This window comes from Protopterus annectens, chromosome 4.part1 (assembly GCF_019279795.1).
Source record: "Protopterus annectens isolate FY-2018-M chromosome 4.part1, PAN1.0, whole genome shotgun sequence".
NCBI classification, from domain to species: Eukaryota; Metazoa; Chordata; order Ceratodontiformes; family Protopteridae; genus Protopterus; species Protopterus annectens.
The window spans coordinates 488,818,832-488,841,639 of record NC_056734.1 but is presented as its reverse complement, the minus strand read 5'-3'; the positions used below and the strand labels follow the sequence as shown (position 1 = coordinate 488,841,639).

Below are 22,808 nucleotides of genomic sequence, written 5' to 3'. Positions count from 1 at the left end.
CACTCACACACATTTCACAATCAGTGGCCATACAGACACCTGCACATAACAGGTACATGATGCATTTGTGAGGCTTTTAGGTCATTCTGTCTCAATAGCCATTTGATAACTAGCTAAATTTCTGCCTACTTGTCTTTCTTACTCACACACACTCATTACATTTTGTGTCAGCTTAGGCTTCCTGCCCCCCACAAACAACACCCTTTGCAAATGATGATAACTCTGCCATATCATTGTTTGTATCTTTTGTATTCAGGGATACATATGCATTTTGTCTAATGCACAGGGTGCATAGCTAACTGAGTGCTTTAAATATATATATATATATATATATATATATATATATATATATATATATATACATATACATATATATTGGTGATGCTATTTTGAATTTTTTACTGATTTCTTATAGCCTTTTTAGTGTTGTCATTACTACTTTGAAATCATTGATACATAAGTGAGGCTTATTGCTCCATTTGTGATAATCTATGGATAATTACACTTTGGACTGATTTTTCTTTTGTGGGTATTTTAGATGCATGAGGCATGCTAGCTGATAAATGACAGAAATCTATCCACATAAGTCAATCCTGTCACATATTGATGTAATTGCTGGACAACTCACACACATTTTACTTGGGTACATTTTCAAGTAACAGTATGCAAGTATATGCCATTCATTCACATTCTTTCCCATGTGTTTTTCTCTTCCAGGTTCATCACTTACCTTGATAGTCCTGCAGTTACAAATGTTGTCATTCGGGGCTGACTGTGTGTGATGCTAGCAGTACACAGTCATTACATGGGTAGATAAAGATTGTGAGCATTGCCTGGCATCAGTTTTACTGTATGTATGTGCATAGGATGAAAGTCATACCCCTTAGGTGGTCAGCATGTCTGCTATCCATTATGTCTTAGCCAGGGCAAGGGCATATTGAGCATGCCTACATCTACCTAAACCCACAGCAGCTGGTGGTTCCCCCTCTGACTCCTGAGTCTTCTCATTAGCTTATTTACAGAACAATGGAGACTTCACAGTTTCAACTTAATCTAAAGATAAATCTGGAGGCTGGCCTACTATATGATTCATATTTGAAAAGCCGTCTTAGAGAACTGGTACATAAGTCCATTGGTCACCCTGGCTACACACAAATGCAAAGATTACTGCCCCCAACAGCTCACCAGCAGCACGTTATGTGTAGTCTAGCTAGCAACAACTTAATTATAATGATTAAATGAACCTCTCTAGGGGGTTTATTCATTAACTGCTAGAGATGCAATGCCCACAGCTCTTAGCCTTCCATTTCCAGAATGTGGAACACCACCTCTCACTATGTGCGGAAAAAATGGGCAAAATGCAAAACACTAACAACTTCAGCTACTAGGCTCACAGGAAGGTTGAAATGTGTTACTTTATGCTTACATAAAGTGATTTTGATGAATTAATATGATTCTTTGTTATTTATTTATGATGGATACTTTCAATGCGGAACAATGTGGAACATGAATATTTTAAGACTCAGAATGAGGGACATTCCTTGCAATGAGGTACACTTGAGAGGTATGGTAACACCACAGTCTGCCTACATAGATGGGCTAACACTGCAATAACAAAGCAGTGCTGATGAGAACCCTCACACACACACACACACACACACACACACACACACACACACACACACACACACACACACACACACACACACACACCTCCCAAAAATTGTTTAAAATATGTCTTCTCAAAAAAAAAAAGGGCTGTAGCTCAGAAACAGGATGTATATCAGTGTTGAATAGATCACAGAGTCATTTTTTTATAATTCTATAGCCTAACGCCACCTCCAAATTTGAAGGAAAACTGCACTGGCTGCTATCCCTACCTCATAAGTAAATTATTATTCTCCTGTGGACTGTTTTTATCAAGGGTTCTGCATGTTTTGTACAAGCTTACTAGCAAGATAGAAAACCAAGTGGTAAAGGAATCATTCGAATAACTTTAATATTAAGTTCAGTGGCATTTATTTTCTGGAGCTTCCTATGTACATAAAGGTATGAAAAGGTTAAGCATGTTACAGTAAATTAAACATATGTTAATAATGTCATTTCATTTTCAAATCTAAAATGGAAACACAAAAATGAGGAACAGTCATACAGAAAGTTTGCACCTGAATGGAAAGTCAAGCCTGGATGATACTAACTGCGAGCTATGTAGAAAATACATGCACAGAAATGCAGTTCTAGGTAAAAAAACAATTACATATTGCCAATAGAGAATCCCAGATTTATTATTTATATGCCTTAGCATTTTCATACTCAACAATGTATATTGCTGTAGCTTACAATGTGAGGGTGGTTCATTTGTTTCTGATATGGAATAAACACACAAGGCATCATGGAAGCGGTATATTCATTTATAATCATCATGCAGACTTAACTGTCTTTGTTCTGACTGCTACACAATTTAAAAGGCATGTTTAGTTTTGTTTATTAGATATTGCTTTCTTTGCAACTGCTGGAAATGATTATGGTGGTATTAAAACACCTTACTGTCATAAGCCCACCACTGTCAAAACTACAAGCACATTCTGATACAGAATCAACAATGACCTTAACATTTATTGTAGAATATGAGGGTACACTGCACTTGACAGAGCCAAGATCTTTGTTTTCCTTTAAAGTACATTGATCAGACTCTTGCAGTAATTTGGACCTGACATTGTTGCCAGAAAAATCTGAAGTTGAACACAGTAACTCTTCTTTTTTCACAGATGTTATTATTTTCCCTTTCAAGTGTTTGGGGCTTTCACAACTAGGTGAAGTCCTAAATTTTATCTCAGAATCGTTCTGAATCCATTCTGTGAGATAACGTAGGTGGCAATCACAAGCCCATGGATTATCATAAAGATACACAGCATAGAGCAGATTAAGTGAATTAAATATCCCATCAGGCAGTGTCTTCAGCAAGTTCTGTGACAGATCAATTGCCTCCATATAACTATTATTTTCAAAAAGATCATTTTCTAAAGCACTAAGGCTGTTGTTTTTTAAATGGATATCACTGAGGAGAGAGAGGCCATGAAAAGATTCCCTGGAAATCTCTGTGATTTGGTTGTAGGACAAGATAAGATATTTCAATTTCCCTAAAAATTTAAAAGCATTCCCATAGATAGTTTTTAGCTTGTTATGAGAAAGAGATAGCCGGATAAGACTGAGCGTTTTGTCAAATAACCCATCAGGGATTTCTTCTAGCTTGTTTCTGTCTAGATTTAAGTATTTGAGATTTTGTAAAGGATGAAATATACAGGATGGAAAGCTAACAATCAGATTGTTCTGCAGATATAACTTTTCAAGGTGAATAAGATTAGTGAAAACATTAGCAGGAAGCTCTTTGAATATGTTACCATTCAAGTAAAGTTCCACAAGATTGGGAAGGTTTTGAAAAATAGATGAGGGTAAAGAACTTAGTCTGTTTTCCTGCAGTTTTAAGATGGTAAGGTTTCTGAGCTTATCAAACAGACCTGTGGGTAGAGTTGTGAGTTTATTCAGGGCAAGGTTTAACAAGTTAAGCTTTGTAAGGTGCCAGAATGCATCTGCATAAACAGAATGGATCATATTGTCTTTCAGCTGTAGGATTTCTAAATTCTCCAACTTATCAAACCAGCCTTTCTCTACTATTTCAATAAAGTTTGACTGAATGTGCAGTTTATTTAGTTGGATCATTTCATCAAAAATGGAGGTATTTAATGTTTTCAGGGAACTTCCTGTGATTTCAAGTTCTTTTAGTTTAGTTAAGCCGCTGAAAGCACCTGGTTCAACTGCGATTAAAGGATTATTCAAAAAGACTAACTTCATTAGCTCAGTGTTGTTTATGAAAGACCACGGCATCAGTATTTGTATTCCAGTTGTAACAAAGATGGCTTCTGTTACATTAGCTGCTATGTCTTCAGGTATCTCTGTAGTTGTTTCATCTGAGCAGAAAACCTTAACACCTTGAAAGCAGGCGCAGTGCTTAGAGCAGCTTTGCACGAAAATGCACAGTTGTGTAATGAGAAGTGCAGTTAACATTTCCTTGTTGACTTTGATCTGAAAAATAAAGAGCAATGATGGAAAATATTAATAACAAATCATCACAATTCAATCAGTATTAATGTAATTATCTTTATTGTTAATTTAGTATATGTATCATATGTATGTGCAGTACTAGAGAGTGAAATTATTTTGACAGAATGTTTTTCTTCATAATCTCTTTAACATGCCAAACAATATTGATGCTTCTGGTTGGTTGTTCTCTCCTATAAGTGCTAATAAACCTTATATAAATTGTAGTTATTGTATGAAAGTAATATTGCTCATATTAAGGAATATATATACAAATCTCACATAAAGAAATCAGCGACATAGTTGAAGACATGCCCACAGACTTTTCTCCAGGTTCAGACCACAAATTTCCCTGGTTTATCTACCACTGCAGGGACTTTCTAACCCACCTTCTTCATCACATCTTTAACTTTTACCTGACACAAAATGTAATGCCAAACATCTGAAAAGCATCACTCATTATCCTTCCGCCCACACAACCTAAACCCCAAAACACTCTAGAAAAAAATCATCTGTACAACTCTCAAGTACGACAGCACTTTGGTGCCTAATTAACAACAGTCTCCTCAACATTATTCAAAATAAAACGCTGTACAACAATGGCCAATGAAGTAAAGTTCTCTTGGAGAATAGGTAGTGTGGTTAAATGATATAAAACTTAAAAGTGCAACATATATAGCAAAAAACTTGCATACATTTCCAGTACTTAAATTAAATGCACTTACAAGATATTCATGCTGTGAATGTAGTTATACCATAGCGAAATGATGGCTCCAAAGTTTCCAGCCTTATGATGGCTTCAAAGTATCCAATCTTTTTGGCTGGTCCGATATACAAAGTATCCACACTGAAGATGTAGTAGCTGCTATGTGACTGTGATGAACTGTGATAACAGCTTAACCAGTCTAACAGATCAAATAAAAGCTTCTAGCTTTCTTCTAGCTTTAATGGCAGTTAAAATCCTTTTATTGTAGGAAAAGTTAAAATCTTCATGTCAAATTAAAATCTTGATGTAGAATAAAACAGTCCCTATGTATTCCAAACGATAAGCGCTTTCGGTATCTTCTTCAGATCGTCTCCTCAACATGGTCAAAGGTAATTTGACAGAAGCAATATTCATTGACCTCACAAAAGCCTTTGACTTTATCAACCATCAACTCCTCCTTTTTTATCTTTAGAACATTAGCACAAGACTTCTTATCAAACAAATTCTCCACAGTTAAAACAGGGTCTTCCTTTTCTCAGCCCACATCTCTTTCAACAAGAGTGCCCCAAGGTTTTGTCCTAGTGTTTCTTCTCTTCTTTTCTCTTCTCTATTTTAATTAAAAAACTACCTCACAATCTTCCTACTCTGCAACTGACCCTCTACACTGATCACATGGTGCTCATCAGGTCCAGCATCAATGACTCTCCAGTCAAAACATAACTACAAAAATATCTTAACTCCTTTAATTCCTTGTCATTAAACACAAACTCACACTTAATCCTACAAATAAGCATGTTATTTGGCACCATTCAAAAAAATCACCAAAGTTGCTCAATATCGCCACCCTTTGTGGCACACCAGTAGAAACAACCGACCCCTTCAAATAACTTGGTTTGTGGTTAGACCAGTTACTAACATTCAATACTCATATAGAAAAATCAAGGGCAAAAGTTAACTGACTTCTCTTCTGAATCAGGAAAGTCTCATTCTACCTATCTAGATCAGTCATGGCAGCAACAGGCAAAGAAGTCCTTCTGGCCAACTTGAATATGAACAATCCATAACAGCCACAGCCTCTAAGAAAAACTCCTCCACACTACAGACTAACAAAAACAAAGTCTGTCATTTCATCACTAACTTGCCCTCTAATGAGCACCACTGCCTCACCCTCAAAAACAAAAATGGCAACCAGTGAAGCACAGAGTAGGCCTACTACTAGGCTCTCTCATCTTTAAACTTCTTCAGCCAAATTCATTCACAGTGCTAGCTTCCAGACTTTGTACTACACACAAACTACAGCCTCAGATGTGTCTTCCAAGCAGCCCCGATTCCAAACCCACAAACCAGACTTCACTTCACCAACCACTCTTTCTCCAGTCTTACTCCTAAAATGTGGGAATCCCTCCCAGACCACCTAAAGGAACAACAGCCCCCTTCTCCACCTTAAGAAATGAACTTAAAAATTCCTCCACACCAAATCAAACTGCACTTGCACCACAGCAGGCCACAACACACAGGGAACTCCCAACCTGCAGCATTACCTTCATCTGCTAACACGTCCTAACTCATCCATCACCCCCTGCCCTGATTCTCATTACCCCCATTGCATCTCCACCATGATATAAACCTGAAATATCATCATGTGAACTGTAACGTTTACATTTCTCTTATAAATGTAGCTACATCTATGAATTGTTACTGTACAGTTTGTGTTATATATATTGTTACGATTTGTTTTGCATTTATCATGTACAGCTTAACTGCCTCTCTGTTGTCTTTTTTGTGAATTATTTCACCTGGGCAATACCTGCAAATGAACAGCTGTGATCAGTGTACCATCATGGCAATCAAATGTAAAAACAAAGGTAGTCACTGCTGCACAAAGGTCCAGTCCCAAGAAACAACCAAAGATAAAATAAAATAAACAAGGTAGGACCACCAAGGCTCTAAAATCCAGTTTATTCCAACGATAAAAACAAGTAGATAAGCGCTTTCACTTGGGATAACCATGCTTCATCAGATCTTAATACAAAATAAAGCAGTCAGTTTAAATAGTAAATCACATCATCACTAAAACCAATTAATACAATCTAAAACTCATAAACAAGTCATTAAACAATCACTATGCAGTTAATTATTATGCAGTAAACTATTTAAAGGACCATGCCTCTAATTCAGGCCTGATGCTCACATAGCTATTTAGCCCTGGATGTGTATGTGCTCTTAGCCTAAATATCCATTTAAGTTCAACAGAGTCAAGGTGATTATCTCTATTACCCCCTCTTGAATTCTCATATACCAGTTGTAAAGCCCTAAACCTAAAATGATGTGTATTAAATTCAATAATATTTTTAGCTAGGGCATTCTGTGTGTTATAATTCCTGATGTCATACAGGTGATTGTAGATCCTGTCTCTTAGCCTTCGGGAAGTTTTGCCAATATAAAAACATTTACAGCAATTACAGTTGGCTAAATACACTAGGTTATTGGTATCACAAGTGGCATGGAACCTGGGGTAAAATTCAAAATTCAGTGTAGGATGATTATAGGCCTGAATCACAGTTATGACTTTAAGCATGTTACATTGCTTACAGGGGAAAGTGCCAAATCTCATGCTCTGATCCTGCTTGACAAGTTGAGTTTTGTCCTTACACAATAACTGTTTCAAATTCAAGTTTTTTTATATATAAAACTCGGTACATTCCCTCCTATATTAGCTATAGCTAGATCTATAGTTAAAACATGCCAATTACGCCTGATGATATCAGACATAATCTCATTGTCATTTGCATATTTAGTCATAAAAGAAACTTTCCTATCTTTGTATTGTTTAGTATTCCTAGGTAGTTGTGATGAATTTACAAACCCAGCCTCTAATTGGCCTTGTAGAATTAAAAACAGTATTTTTCATTCTGTCCAGTACTGCTTTATTATATCCCCTATCTACAAACAGCTTTTCTAGGGTATCAGTTTCAGCATTTAGATCTGTTTGATTCTTACAGATCCTCCTCATTCTATGGTACTGTCCTTTCACTACATTTGGGAACATAAACCTAGGATGCATACTGCTGAAATCCAACAAATTGTTTCTCCAACAGGGTTTTCGAAATAAGCCAGTCATAATGGTCCCAGATTCATCCCTATATACAATTACATCTAAAAAAAATCAACTTTATGTAGAGATGATACCATAGTAAACTTTAAAAAAGTCAGTCATTGACTCTAAATAGGTTATGAAATCAAGTAGACAAGAAAGCTCACCATCTCATAACAAAACATATAATCTACAAACTGTCTATACAGCTTGATATGTGAAAAATAAGTGCTATTAAATAAATGCATGTTCTCCCAGTGATATATGACTAAATTTGCATAAGACTTCACAAATGGGGTGCCTGTAGTGACACCCCACTGCTGCAGGTACATTTTGTTATCAAACATAAACACATTATTGGAAAGAACCAAGTCTAATAACGTACAAATTAATATCACTTCACTGTTCTCCATCATATTCATAGTGTTCAAAACCTCCCTAATAGCATCCAAGCCTTATTCATTTGGTATAGAGGTGAATAAACTTTTTACATCTACCATAACCATTATACATTCATGTGAAACACATTCCTTTGTGCATACATCTAAATCATTCAAGAACTGAGTAGTATCTTTAAAATCATCGGTATTTGCTTAACCAGAGGTCCCAGTTTCTGTTTTATATAAATGGACATGGTTTCAGTCACCCACCCACCACCTGCAACTTTGGGTCTCATAGGAGGTGAGTGTATGGACTTATGTACTTTGGGTAGTCCTTTAATACATGGGACAAGTGGATGTTCTATCTGCAAATAACAATATAATGTGTTGTCTATCTGCCTACATATCAGGAGATCATACAGAGTATCATATACATGTCTCAGAATGCCCCTAAAACGTAAATCATCAATTAAAGCATAGGTATCAATATCCTCCCAATAACCCATACATTGCTTTATCGTAATCATCCATATTCATGAGAACAATGTCCCTACCCTTGTTTGCAGGTCTGATAACTAAAGCCATGTTGTTCTGCAAGGACCGCAAGGCCTCTCTCTCATTCAGATTTAAATTAAAGTAAGAACAGTTATTTTTGTTATATAACATCACAGATGTCTCTTTCACATGTCTTTATTAAATATTCTATATGGGCAGGCAGTACAAGATTATAAAGCCTCTTGCGCTTAAGAGGGTGTTCAGCTGGTTGACTAGAGTCTTTTTCAAACAACAGCTTCAAACAAATATTGCGCCCAAACATCCTCAAGTCAATTAACAAATCACTCACGTTCATACCTGTTGAGGGAATAAAGGATAAACCTTTATTCAAGAGAGAGGTCACAGCCATAGTCAATTCATGGTCAGACAAGTTGAAAATCAACTCATTTATCTCCTTGTCCTTTGATTCACATTGCTGCTCTCTCCTGAATATTTCCTATTCAGGCGGCCCCGACTGGTGGATCTCATCTGGGACGTGGTGTGTGATTTCACCGGCAATGGTAAAAAATGTTCCATATTGAAAGGTGCCAATAATTTCGGTCTGGTTCCAGATGCAGTACCCTGTAGTGCATGCTAGTTAGGCGCGGGGGGGGGGGGGGGTGAGCCCCGACAATATAGCAGACTGAGGTTTCGACTGTTGTGAGGAAATACCACTTCAACCTGCCACAGAATCTTTCACAGTATTGGCAGAAGGTATAGTGGAGACAACCTCAGACTAACAAAAACAAAATCTGTCATTTCATCACTAACTTGACCTCTAATGAGCACCACTGCCTCACCCTCAAAAACAAAAATGGCAACCAGTGAAGCACAGAGTAGGCCTACTACTAGGCTCTCTTATCTTTAAACTTTTTCAGCCAAATTCATTCTCAGTGCTAGCTTCCAAACTTGGTACTACACACAAAGTACAGCATCAGATGTATCTTCCAAGCAGCCCTGATTCCAAACCCACAAATCCGACTTCACTTCACCAACCACTCTTTCTCTAGTCTTACTCCTAAAATGTGGGAATCCCCCCAAACCACCTAAAGGAACAATAGTCCCCTTCTCCACCTTAAGAGATGAGCTTAAAAATTCCTCCACACCAAATCAAACTGCACTTGCACCACAGCAGGCCACAACACACAGGGGACTCCCAACCTGTAGCATTACCTTCATCTGCTAACACCTCCTAACTCATCCATCACCCCCTGCCCTGATTCTCATTACCCCCATTGCATCTCCACCATGATATAAACCTGAAATATCATCATGTGAACTGTAACGTTTACATTTCTCTTATAAATGTAGCTACATCTATGAATTGTTACTGTACAGTTTGTGTTATATATATTGTTACTTTTTGTTTTGCATTTATCATGTACAGCTTAACTGCCTCTCTGTTGTCTTTTTTGTGAATTATTTCACCTGAGCAATACCTGCAAATCACAGTTTTGATCAGTGTACCATCATGGTAATCAAACGTAAAATAAAAATAAAACAAAATATACTCTTTTTCAGATTGTCTTGATCAACTTCAGTTGGGAAGTCATGTATAAGGAGTACATTTTAAGAAGTTATGCAGAATAGTAGAATTTGTAGAATAGTTGTAGAATTTCTGAGAATTGCTTTTTTGTGGCTTGTGACATTAGTACAATTTGTTTTCATTCTTGGCTTCTTGGCACTGGAAGCTCCTTTGTGTTTGGTTTTCATTTGTTTTGCTGTTTGCCACCATGTCCTCACTAGTTCTTTTCTCTACCATGGAAGACAACTAAGGTACACTTGCCACCAAGCCAGCAATGACACTAACCTTACTGGAGCTGAATTTAAACAGCTAACTGACAACTTGACTAAAATTGCTGAACTATTGACTCAGGCCTTGTCTACTCAGAATGTTATTACAGGAGGAAGTCTGAGTCCTCTGCTTTTATTGCCACCTGAAAATGTTTCAACTAACATTTCAGCTACTATTCAACATACAGACAACTTCAATGGAGCTTTGAATATTTCGACAAAACATTGCTTTCCCAGGGTTCATTCCTGTTGTCCTAATCACCCAGGGCAAGGTTCTGGTGGATCAATGCATTTGAATTATAATGTTTAGTCTCATATTGCTTCTGGTTTGGTCAGCAAGGTAGGACAAACAATTTGTAACAATTTTACTGATCCTCTCCATGATGGCAAACTTTAATAAATTTTCTTATTTATTTCACTATGTTGTGGAATTTCTGAGAGTTGGTTTGTGTGGCTTGTGGTGATGGTGCATCGTGTTTATGGGTCTTGATTTACGCAGCTGAACAATTCCAAGAATTGCTCAGTTGTATAACTTAGCACAGCTGCTCCTAGTCACATACAGTAATGAATACAGACATAAAGGCTGTGGTTATCTGTCATGGTAGGGGTAAATGCTGGGGAGGTTAGAGTTCAGCTACTGTTAGGGAGTTTATACTTGAGACCATGTGAGGGACTCCATGTGTGATTGTATGTGTGAGCATGGGTCTGCCTGGGATGTAGCAGCAAGGGAATTAGTGAGGAGGTAGGTCAGGTAGGGGTGTGTGTGTGTGTGTGTGTGTGTGTGTGTGTGTGTGTGTGTGTGTGTGTGTGTGTGTGTGTGTGTGTGTGTGTGTGTGTGTGTGTGTGGGTGTGGGTGTGTGTGGGTGTGTGGGTGTGTGTGTGTGCGCCCGCTCGCGTGCATATGCACGCGTGTGTGCATGTATGCATGTCTGCATGTGTGTGAATGTACAGTATTCTTCCTACAAACTTGTAAATTTGCTGGTATAACAGCTTTTGCACTAACATGAATTTACTGAAGGATATGAAGTGTGAAACTGTAATGAACGTCATTAATGGCTGACCAGGAAAAAGAAAACATCGAAGAAGTACTCACAACACAAGGACAGGTATGGGGCATGTAGTGAGTGTTTGTGCGTGTGTGTGTGTGTGTGTGTGTGTGTGTGTGTGTGTGTGTGTGTGTGTGTGTGTGTGTGTGTGTGTGTGTGTGTGTGTGTGTGTGTGAGACTGTGTGTTTGAATATATGCGTGTGTAAGAGTGAATGAGGGGGGTGCCTTTGCTGAAACAATGCAGCTACTACCACTGGTAACTACTGCAGGTAAGTGCTAATTTGCACTCATGTTAGTTAACAGTGATATAGAGACACAAATTACTCAACAATGAGATCTTTCCTCATTGCAACTAATGTGTCTCTGAATAATAAAATACTGCGTTGCAGAAACAGGGCCTTTTTAACATGAGCAGTGGGGTTCTTTTACAACTTGTATAGAAAAAAGAATGTAACAGGAAAATCACACACTGGGAGGCAAAGTAAAAAAAGTCATTGATTCATAAAAGGGAAGATGTATATTGAGGGTCAACAATCTTGAAGATTTTGGCTCAAAAATATGAAACCTTTGCACAGATCTCATAGTGTGTTACAAATCTTTATATTATTCATTAAATGCTTCACTTGTTACTAATACTTGTAATAAAGTATACATCTATGTAAGGGTGAAGGCAAGCCTGTCTAATTATTTCCAGTAAGCTTATTGACACAGATATAGGTTCATAGGTTCATAGGTTCTTAGGTTCATAGGTAGGTACTAGGCTATCTGCCCGAGGGAATTTATAAGCCTAGCCAGAGTGTGTCAGCTTTCGCCGCCCCATTGATTAATTAACTGAGCCTCTGTCAAGATGAACCAATGAAGTGATCCCAGGGGTGTATTTTCTGTTATGCATCCACTCGTCAAGGTTTCTCTTGAAGAGTGTTAATGAGGGGCTTTGCCTAATGTAGTTAGGAATTTTGTTCCAAAGCATGGGGAGTCTCTGTGAAAGGAATCTATCCCTCCAGCGTGTTCTATTTATTGTTGTGGTGAGGTTTAGCTCACTAGAGTGAGTGGCTCGCAGTGACTTGGATTTCTTTAGGTGGAGCATGTCCATCAATTCTGAGTTGGACGTGGCTTTGTAAGTCAGGCAGAGATCACCTCTGAGTAAGCGATATGTGACTGAGTACAGCTGGAGTTTTTCCAGTGTGGCTGCATAGGACATATGTTTGAGGCCAGTAATCCACTTGGTGAGGTACTTTTGTGGTCTTTCCAGCTGTTGGAAGTGTCTTGTGAGGTACATCCCAAATGGGGCATTGTACTCTATGATGGGTCTGATGAGCGACAAGCAGAGGGGCACTATAACCTCTTTATTTCTAGATGCGAACCCTTTAGTAATTAGATGGGCTACATAGAAGGATTTCCTAACTACTTTGGCAATATGATTGTCAAAGGAGAGATTACTATCTACCTGGGTCCCCAGATCTCTTATTACCTCTTCTGTATTAAGGGGGCTGCCACCTATGTGGTAATTCATGGGTATTTTGTTTTTCCCAAATGGGATGACTATGCATTTTTTGGCATTTAGCTTGAGACCATGACTTTGACCAGGTGTCTGTCTCAGTAAGGCCCTTTTGGAGAATGTCCATGTCAGCCGGAGAGTCAATTATGGCTCCCAGTTTGCAGTCATCGGCGAACTTGGTTAGCCATAGTCCTCCTGTGTTTGCCTGTACTTCTGAGAAGTATATGCTGAACAGTAGGGGTCCCAGGACCGAGCCTTGTGGGACACCACTTGTGACTGGTTTAGAGTCGGACCTGGAGCCCGCTAATCTTACCGTGTGAGTTCTGTCTGTAAGCCAGTTGGCAACCCATCTCGTGATGTAGGAGTTTATGTTCAGGCTGGTGAATTTTTCTATAATTCCCGAGTGGGGAATAGTGTCAAAAGCCTTGGTGAGGTCAAGGTAGGCTATGTGAACTGCCTTGCCCTCATCTATGGCCTTGGTGACTGTCTCAAAGAAGTCAACCAGGTTTAGGAAGCAGGATCTTCCCTTAACAAAGCCGAACTGGGTCGAGTCAAGTGTTTGTAGGTTCCCAATTTTTTTGTTAATGAGTTCTATGGTGATGCGCTCCATAGCCTTGCAGACCAGGCTAGTCAGGCTTATGGGATGATAGTTACCAGGGTCTGTTGGGGCTTCTCCTTTGTGGAGTGGAATAACCATTGCTATGTGCCATTCTATGGGCACGTAGCCTGTGGAGAGGCTGAGGTTGAACAGTGTGTTTAGGTGGGGGTGTTAGTTCGTTCTGTAGTTCGTGCAAGATGCAGCCTGGGACACCATCTGGCCCCATTGATGCTGTGCTTTTGGCTTTTGAAAGGCCTGTTTTCACCTGTGCGTCTGTGATTTCCAGGACACTACACTTTTCTGGTATTGTTGTGGGCCCTTTTGGGGGTGAGAGGGGAGGTGAAGTTTGCACTGAATCTATCTGCCAGGATGTTGGCAATATCAGTGGGTTCAGTATATTTTGTGCTATTTTGCACTAGCTCAGAGCATATCTGTGAGTTGTCACTTAGATTCTTGACATAGCTAAAGAAGGCTTTGTGGTTATCTTTCAAATCCTTGGCTATTTTTTTTTTTTTGAAGTTAGCCTTGGAGAATTTTATGAGGGACCTTAGTTTCTTACTGATACTGATCAGGGATGTCTTTCCTTCTTGGTATTTGCTTTTTTTCTGAACTAGTTTCCTCCTTCTATTGTATAGCCTGTTCATGGCAGTGGTCCACCAGACTGGTTTCCTTCTCTTAGGGGAATGAGTCTTGGTTTTGCTAGGGATGGCATGATCCATGCATCCTTGTAGGTGCTCATAGAGTGCATTTGTAAAGGTTCCTGCATATTGGACACTGTTATCCTTTAGCACGGGGGCTGTGAAACTTACCAACTCTGTCTTAAGTAAGGTGAAGTTTGCTGTAGAAAGGTTTTTCACTGTGGTTTCCTTGATTGGAGGTGGTGGTGTGGTGTGGACATCCAGAGTGATTAATTTATGGTCTGATCTATCCAGTGACGGGTTGACTTCCGGTGTGGAACACCTGTCACCCATGTTGGTGATGACCAGGTCCAATATGTTTTCGCCTCTGGTAGGGGAGTTTACAAGCTGATCCAGGGCATTTGAGTTGAAAAATTCCAGGAAGCACTGGACCTGGGAGTTTGTACTTGAGTAGTTTTCCCAGTTAACAGTAGGGTAATTGAAATTGCCCAATATCAGGGTGTTCGGTAGGACCTTCATGTTTTCCAGTGTCTCCAGAAAGATGGAGTGGTGGTCCTGGGTCATGGAGGGTGATCTGTAGCAGGCCACAATTTGCATTGCAGATTTGCCTGATGTTAGTTGCACATGGATGATCTCGGAGGTATCATGCTGCTCCACTAACCTGGAGGTGTAGGTATCCTTGATGAATATGGATACACCCCCTCCTTTTGTGTTTCGGTCCATGCTCTGTGGCCGAAATGTGTGGTATGAGTTGTAGCCCGGTAGTGCTGGGGTGCTCTGTGGAGCCTTGAACCAGGTTTCAGTTACTGCAAAGATGTCAACATTCTCCATACTGAGGAGTGCTTCGAGAGCATGCATTTTGAGGTTTAAACTCCTGGCGTTGAGTAGCATAACCTTCATTTTTTTATTTGTGCTGTTTATGGAGGTGGGTTTGACTTTTGAGCCTTGCCTAAAAAAGGCACTATGGGGGCAGCAAGAGCCTTGGCCAGTATTCGAAAGCCTAGGGGTGATAGGTGCAAGCCCTCTCTTGCAAAGCAACAAGGCTTGTCGAGTATGTCATCCCACGCTGACATTCACTGGATCCCCTTTGAATGACACTAGAAGCTTAGCCAATTGTTGAAATTGATCATTTTTTCTTTATACTGCGGTATCATTCTTGGTGAGGGCAGGAGGCTACTCAGGGTCAGGGTCATAACCGCCTTGGCTACATGATCAGAGAGCTCTTCCATATCTCTTTTCATGTAGTCCATGGAAGTACATCTCAGGTCATTCACACCAACATGAACAATGACAGACTCATATTTGTACTCGATCTGGAGTGACCTGAGTGCTTGTGTTATGTGGTGGATTCCGGCTCCCGACAGGCAGCTAACAGTAACCTTCTCCTTGTCCAGCCTAGTGAGTGGGACTTCTGTGTGCTTGACTATAGAGTTGCCTATTACTAGCATGTTAGGTATGTTATTTCGCCTTAAGGGCTGTGATTGTGCGGCACACTGATTTTTGTGTTTTATGTGTTATCTGGTTTGTGACAGGAGGTGCAAGCAGGGCCGGCCTTAGCTGAAATGGCACCCTAGCAAAGTAGTACTTCAGTGCCCCTTAAGCCCCACCCACACCATACTCCTGAAACACCGCTATAAGCCACACCCACATGAAGGTCACTCCCCAAGAAAGCCACTCCAGTCATTTCCTTCAAATACTTACTTGCACAGGAAGAAGATACCTTGTAATATAGTTAAACTGCAAGTGAAGGAAAGTGGATTTTTTTTAATAAGCCTGCTTTATCTGTTGCTCCTTCAGACATTTTACTGTAAAAGTCATGTCCTCAGAAAATACTAGCCCATGTGCCTTCTTTCAAAAGGATGCTCAAGTTAATCTAAACAGTTTAATTTACTATGGGTAGGCGAGCAAGCCTTACAGCTCAGTGAAAGTAGAATAGCGACCTCTCTCCTCTCTGTGTACAGTAGCTTAAACTAGAACAGCACAAACACAGATAGACTTAGCATAAGCAGTAAACTTCTCTGCCCTTGAAACGGCATGAAAACCAACATTCATAGGAAATGCATCTGGCCAGTGGCGGATTAGGTTTACTTTTGGGTCATTTTCAAAATAGACTCCTTGCACACATTTTAGGGCAATGCATACATGAATTTGTTCTTTTATTCACCTTCCTGATTGTATTAAATTATATTCCTTGTATAATACAGCCCCTTGTATAATACATCCCCACTTGTTAGAATGTTTTTAAAAATTGTAGTGTAAAACATTTTAATAAGCAATGAAACAAAGTATAAACCAATGACAAAATTATCCATTTCAGAAAATTTCAACCATAAAAGGCAACCTAGACTTCTGTCATGCCAATCTACCAATATCAACTCGATACACAATCTCTACAGAAGTAAAATCATTGGAATAATTCCACATTAACAGAAATCTGTAATTAATGAAGAGGTTGCTACCGGCAAACAACTTTTCACCTCAATGTTTTATCTACAAATTCAGTGACTGTTGCCCTTGCATTAATCTATATTACATAAAAAATTTTGGTAAACTGGGACTGTTGCAATAGGAAATGACTGAAACCAACAAGTTCATAGTTACTAGGCATCTCATACAAAAGGAGGAAACTCAGGAGTGTAGAACCCCTATTCCTCCTTGTAATACACCAAATAATATGCAATCATATGGGTACTCCGATATCAGCACTTCATCTACATGGTGTGGGAGTAGAATCCACAGCCTTATGCACCAAAAGCAATTATGCTACTAACATTGCTTTCAAATTCTACAACAGTATGCCATTTAATAAAACAGTTGCACATTGAAAACGGACTTAGCATGAGCAGCAGTAAACTTTCCTTTGAAACGTAATCCCTTGAAAATACACTGAAACTCGATCCCTTGAAAATGCACTGAAAACTCCATTCCCTTAAAAATGCACTGAAATCTCCATTCCCTTAAATGAACTGAAACACAAACTCCTTTCTGTCAGCAGTCTAGTAGGTGGTGTAAAGTAGTGGTTCCCAAACCTTTATGGACCAAGACCCACTGTTGAAAATGGTAATTTTCATGACCCATTACTCACATCAGTATGTGTAGCACTCCTGGCCCAACGTAAAAGAGAGGACACCGGCACCATGGAGTATTTTTCTGGGATTTAAAGAGGCCGTGTAAACTACTCTCATACTTTATTAGCAGAGAAAATCATGGTCAAATTGGACCCTAGGCAGGGTAATAGATTGAGGCCTCCCAAGCAGCCCCTCTTGCAGCAGCCCCCTCCCCCTCCCCAGCCATACCAGTGTTTTGTTACTTGGCTATTTCTCCCCAATTACTATGAACAATGTTCAAACCTCAGTGTGTATTCAATTAGGTATTTTCTGCCATTGAAATAGCATTAAAACCTACATTCAAATGAAATGCATCTGGAAAATGGAGAATTAAGTTTACCTTTGAGCTATTTTCAAATTATAGGCTCCTTGAACACATTTTTATGGCCATGCATTCATGTATGTGTTCTTTGATTCACCTTCCTGATTGTAATAAATTATATTCCTTGTATGATACAGTACCAGTTGTTAGTATGTTTTAAATTTGTAATTTTTAACATTTTTCCAGCAAACAATGAAAAAATGCATGACCCAATAATGACAAAACTGCCCATTTCAGTACATTTTAACCATAAAAGGCCACTCAAACTTGTCATTACAATTCACCAGTATCAATCAGTATGCAGGGACGACCACAGTGGTGCAGCGGTTAGCGTTGTCACCTCACAACAAGAGGTTCTCTGGTTTGATGCTCGGCTGGGGTGCCTTCTGTGCGGAGTCTGCATGTCCTCCCTGTGGTCATGTGGATTTCCTCCAGGTGCTCCGGTTTCCTCCCACATCCCAAAGACATGCTGTAAGTGGATTGGACATGCTATATTGGCCCTAGGCGCGAGTGTGTGCGTGTCTTCTGTGGAAGGTTGGGCGCCGGGCTGGCAACTCAACACCATAAAACTTCACTGCCAATTATGAGCGGACAGGTGATTCACTGTGGTGACCCCTAACCAGGAAAAGCCGAGAGGGAGTATCAATCAATAAGCACAATCTCTGCAGAAGTAAAATTCACCCGAATACTTCTAAATTAAAGAGATTTGTAAACAATGAAAAGGCTGTTACTGGCAAACAACTTTACATTTCAGTGCTTCATCTACAAATTCAGTGCCTGCTGCCCTTGACAAAGTAATTGCCTACTTTACATTAAAAAAAAACTGGTAAGCTGGTAATACTGCAATAGGGAATGATTGAGAAACTGACAACTAGGCATCCTATACAAAAGAGGACACTCAGGCATGCAGAACCCCTATCCCTCCTTAAAATGCAACAAATAATCGGCAACTAAGGCATTACATACCATACCTCCATACCTCTCAACCTCTTGGCACAAGAAAGCTGGACAAAGCCTAAAATAATGGGGAGGTGGGGACGGGACAAAGGCCCCCAAAAGAGGGACAGATTAAAATATAGCTCTTACAGACTTAGAAGCATTTGTCTTTGCATACATTTTCTGAAGGAAATGAAGACCGAAACTCAAGTGTTTGACATTTAGCTATTTCAATCCTCAGTGATTTGCCAGAAAACCATAAATTCTGTGAGGAATAGGCCAAATCTAGGAGGCAAAAATCTGGACAAATCTGGACAGCTGAGAGGTATGCATGCCTCTTAATCTTAGTGTAAAAAATATGGACAAAGCCTAAAATAAATGGATGCAATGGCCAAAAAATAGGGGCAGTTTAAGTATTGTTTTTTTTTTTAACTTAGAAAGTTGCTAGAACACTTATTAAAAAAATATTGTGTTGTAAACTCTTCACTGCCCATTAAAAGCACAACACGTGGCAAATTTTATAGGCACAATAAGACATTGTGAGCTGTATACTGACTAGATATTGTGAGCTGTATACTGACTAGATATTGATACACTTATGGAGCTGAAATTAACACAACACATGCCTTCATGATTTGCATTGCTGTTTAGTGACTTCAGTCCTCCCTGATTTGCCAGAAAACCACTAATTATGAGAAAGACAAAAAATATAATGCTAAATCTAGACACTTGAGAGGGACCTCATATTTTTGGTCCATTTTCCATAGTTATGGTTTTCTGGAAAATTACTGGTAAATCTTTCAAGACTGAAGTTAGAAATAATTATAGATTTGAGTTTGACTTCATACCCTTCAGAAAATTCAGTACCAATGCAAAATCAATCAGCTTTCTATCAACTTTGTTTGTAAGAGCAATATTTAAAAAGTGTCCCTATTTTAGGGCCTTTATCCCACTTATTTAGGGTATGACACACACACACACACACACACACACACACACACACACACACACACACACACACACACACACACACACACACACACACACACACACACACTAGTTTAAGTTATATGCACACACACACTAGTTTAAGTTATATGCACACACATTAATTTAAGTTATATGCACGCACACACACTGGTTTAAGTTATATGCACACACACACTAGTTTAAGTTATATGCACACACACACTTTAAGTTATATGCACACACACACACACACACACACACACACACACACACACACACACACACACACATACATCTGAAGGTCTTTTTTGTCAAAACTACTAATACTTTTGTAGATCTGATTTCAAATATATAAGATTTTATTGGATCTGTGATCATAACCAGCTTTTTATGTGTTTAAGACATAGATGTCAAGAAATTCCCCTCCAGAGAGTAGCTAAGTGAAGCTCAGGATGTGAATTTTAACAATCATGTTAAGAAAGCATACGAGTTATGATCAAGAGACCTGATCATAATTCTCTGTATCCATACAGCGTTATCTGCTCCAGCTACTGCCAATTATAGAGAAAAAGTGCAAGAGACAGAATTGTTTTATGAGGACCTTACAGACAAAGGAGGTAGCAGCATTAAAAACTATTGGACACTTTGTACTGAGACACTTTTTATTTGAAGTGTGATAAAACTAACTATCTAAAAGCTTTTAAACTCATTTTTGCTCTTGCTGACCTCTCTGTCATGACCAGCACTAACCGATGTTACGCTCTAGTGTGTGACTAGAATTTAACCGCACCTACTGGTGCTTAACAAAAGCTTGCCAAACACTTTTCCTACATCAGAAAAATACTCAATCAAGCCTGCCTTGTTCCCAATTTCATGTCAAACAAAAATTTTTGTGTGTTGTTCAACTGAGCTGATCCACTTCTGGACTTAGCCATTTGCCAAGTGTGTTTGGATAACAGTTATGCCAGTGCACTAAATGATGGTTATACTGAAGAAAACAAGCAGTTGGGAAAACATTTAAAAGTAAAAACTTAAAGAAGTTTTACAAAGATCATTACTAATCCTGTCTTTGGTACTTATATTTACGATGCATTGGCTGATGAGACAAAGTTTAAGGTAGCACAACAGGATAACAACATTAAATTAGCACATGTAATAAATGATACTTCATCAACAAAATTATTTCAAAACATTATGGACAGAATCATTTTGTGTCTTAACATAAATGAGCTGAATTAAATTTAATGAAATGAGTGTTACATCTAGAAACCGATAATGTATAGGTTCTAGTACCACACAGAAGGTCATACATGGTTCAGTGAGTTATATGAAAAGGTAATGACCTTGACTGGGTAAAAAAGTGAAATTTGTATAACTAAGAAATCTATTTACTCTATTGTGTAAGTGCATATACATGTCACATCTTTATCAGAGCTGCTGAACATCACAGTGCTCTGTGTGCAGCTCATACATTCTCATCACAATATCTGCAGCAGTCTCAAACAGTACACATTAGGTTTTGCAATGAGTATTAAGGTCTTTAAAATGCAAAAAAAACTGTGCTAAATTTGGTGAGATTTGTTAGTACATACACAAAGAATGTGGGAATACAAGTGCAAAATTTCCCTTTCTTCTGAAGTTCAAGATGGTTTTGTTGTTCATGAGGCAGCTTTACGCAAGAGTTGCTGCACAAAGTTGGTACAAAAACACCACAAAGCAATCATGATACACAAATACCTCAAAATAAATTATGAGCCTACACTTAACTTTGCTAAATACAGCCTAAAATGTTTACATTTTATTCGATTATTTACAATACTGCATTTTATATCACTTTAAAAATGCTATGTTTTTTTACATCTGATAATATGTTTTTGTATTCCTGGAGGGATTCTATTTATCTATGTAACAAGGTGACAAATAATCTGAACACAGAACTTTGGATATTTGCCAAGCCCTCACCCTAGTTTATAACCATACCCTAATTAACCTAGTACACCTATGTGTACATTAGTCTCCTTATCTTGGTAATTAATTTTTTATGTCAAAAACCTAGTTTTCTGCTGGACATGCAGTGCTAATTACTTGTGTAAAAAAATGAAAAACCATGTACATAACTTCCATGCTTCAGTGGTCATTAGAAGGGTGATCGTCAAGTTTTCTCCCAAGATTAAAAAAGTTAGATGCATTTGATGTTTGCAAATCCAGGTAAAGTTTTTTAATATTGATACTCCATTTCTTAACATGCAATGTTTTTTAGGTACTCATAAATTCAATGCAAGTACATTAACTATCACATTTACATCCAATATACTTCATACATGCCAAAACGCAGTATCAGTAAACCTCCTTCAAAACAGTGGTCCTGTGTCATACTTTATTATTATTATTTATTTAGATACATGTCCTTTTTCAGCGAGGGCCGGGAGAAAAAGCCAAACAGTTTACATTGATAATTAGGTACACAAAAAATGCTGAAAAAGAACAACAAAAAAAATAGGCTGGCAGTATAATGACATAGAGTTAGACAGGATATATATCTTTTTATCACAGTATAAAGTATTATATTTCATCTTAGCTAGTTGTTTTTTTTTTAGTTTAATGGCAAGAGCTCTGGGTTTGAGTTGGAGCAAGGACATGTGGTGTGAGACTGTGTGTTTATTGTTCTGTCAATCACTTGTGTGTTGGATTGACATGCTCTCTGCTTCATAAATGTTTTACCCTGGTAAAGAGATGCCATCAAAGTAAACAATCATTTCTGCTATTTACGGTTAATTATGGCTGAGCATAAAATTTGTCTGTTGGCAATGCAACAGATATTCTAATAGATGTACTGTGAATATATTAAATATATATTTTTAACATTTGCACAAAAGATTTTCTTACATTCCTAAAATAACTTCACTGTCTGAGCAGGAGTTATGTGTTTCCTTTACATCTGCTCATAATAAATTTGTACAGGACAAACAACTGTTGTAAAATATGAAACATTAATACTGACACAAACTTATAATGAACTTGAGAAACCAGAGTATATACAGAATGCTTTTAATCCACATTTCCACACTAAACTATTATATCACAACAC

The 22,808-nt window shown here is 38.5% G+C and overlaps 1 protein-coding gene across 1 annotated transcript in view; it reads right to left on the bottom strand.

Annotated features, from left to right (window-relative positions):
* Window positions 1-1,982: 1,982 nt before the first annotated feature.
* LOC122800934 (carboxypeptidase N subunit 2-like) overlaps window positions 1,983-22,808 on the bottom strand; it is a 22,032-nt gene continuing 1,206 nt past the window's right edge. The window contains exon 2 of the mRNA XM_044070299.1: window positions 1,983-4,083. Coding sequence (XP_043926234.1) covers window positions 2,488-4,083 — 1,596 coding nt within the window. The 3' untranslated portion in view covers window positions 1,983-2,487. The remainder of the gene's footprint in view (window positions 4,084-22,808) is intronic.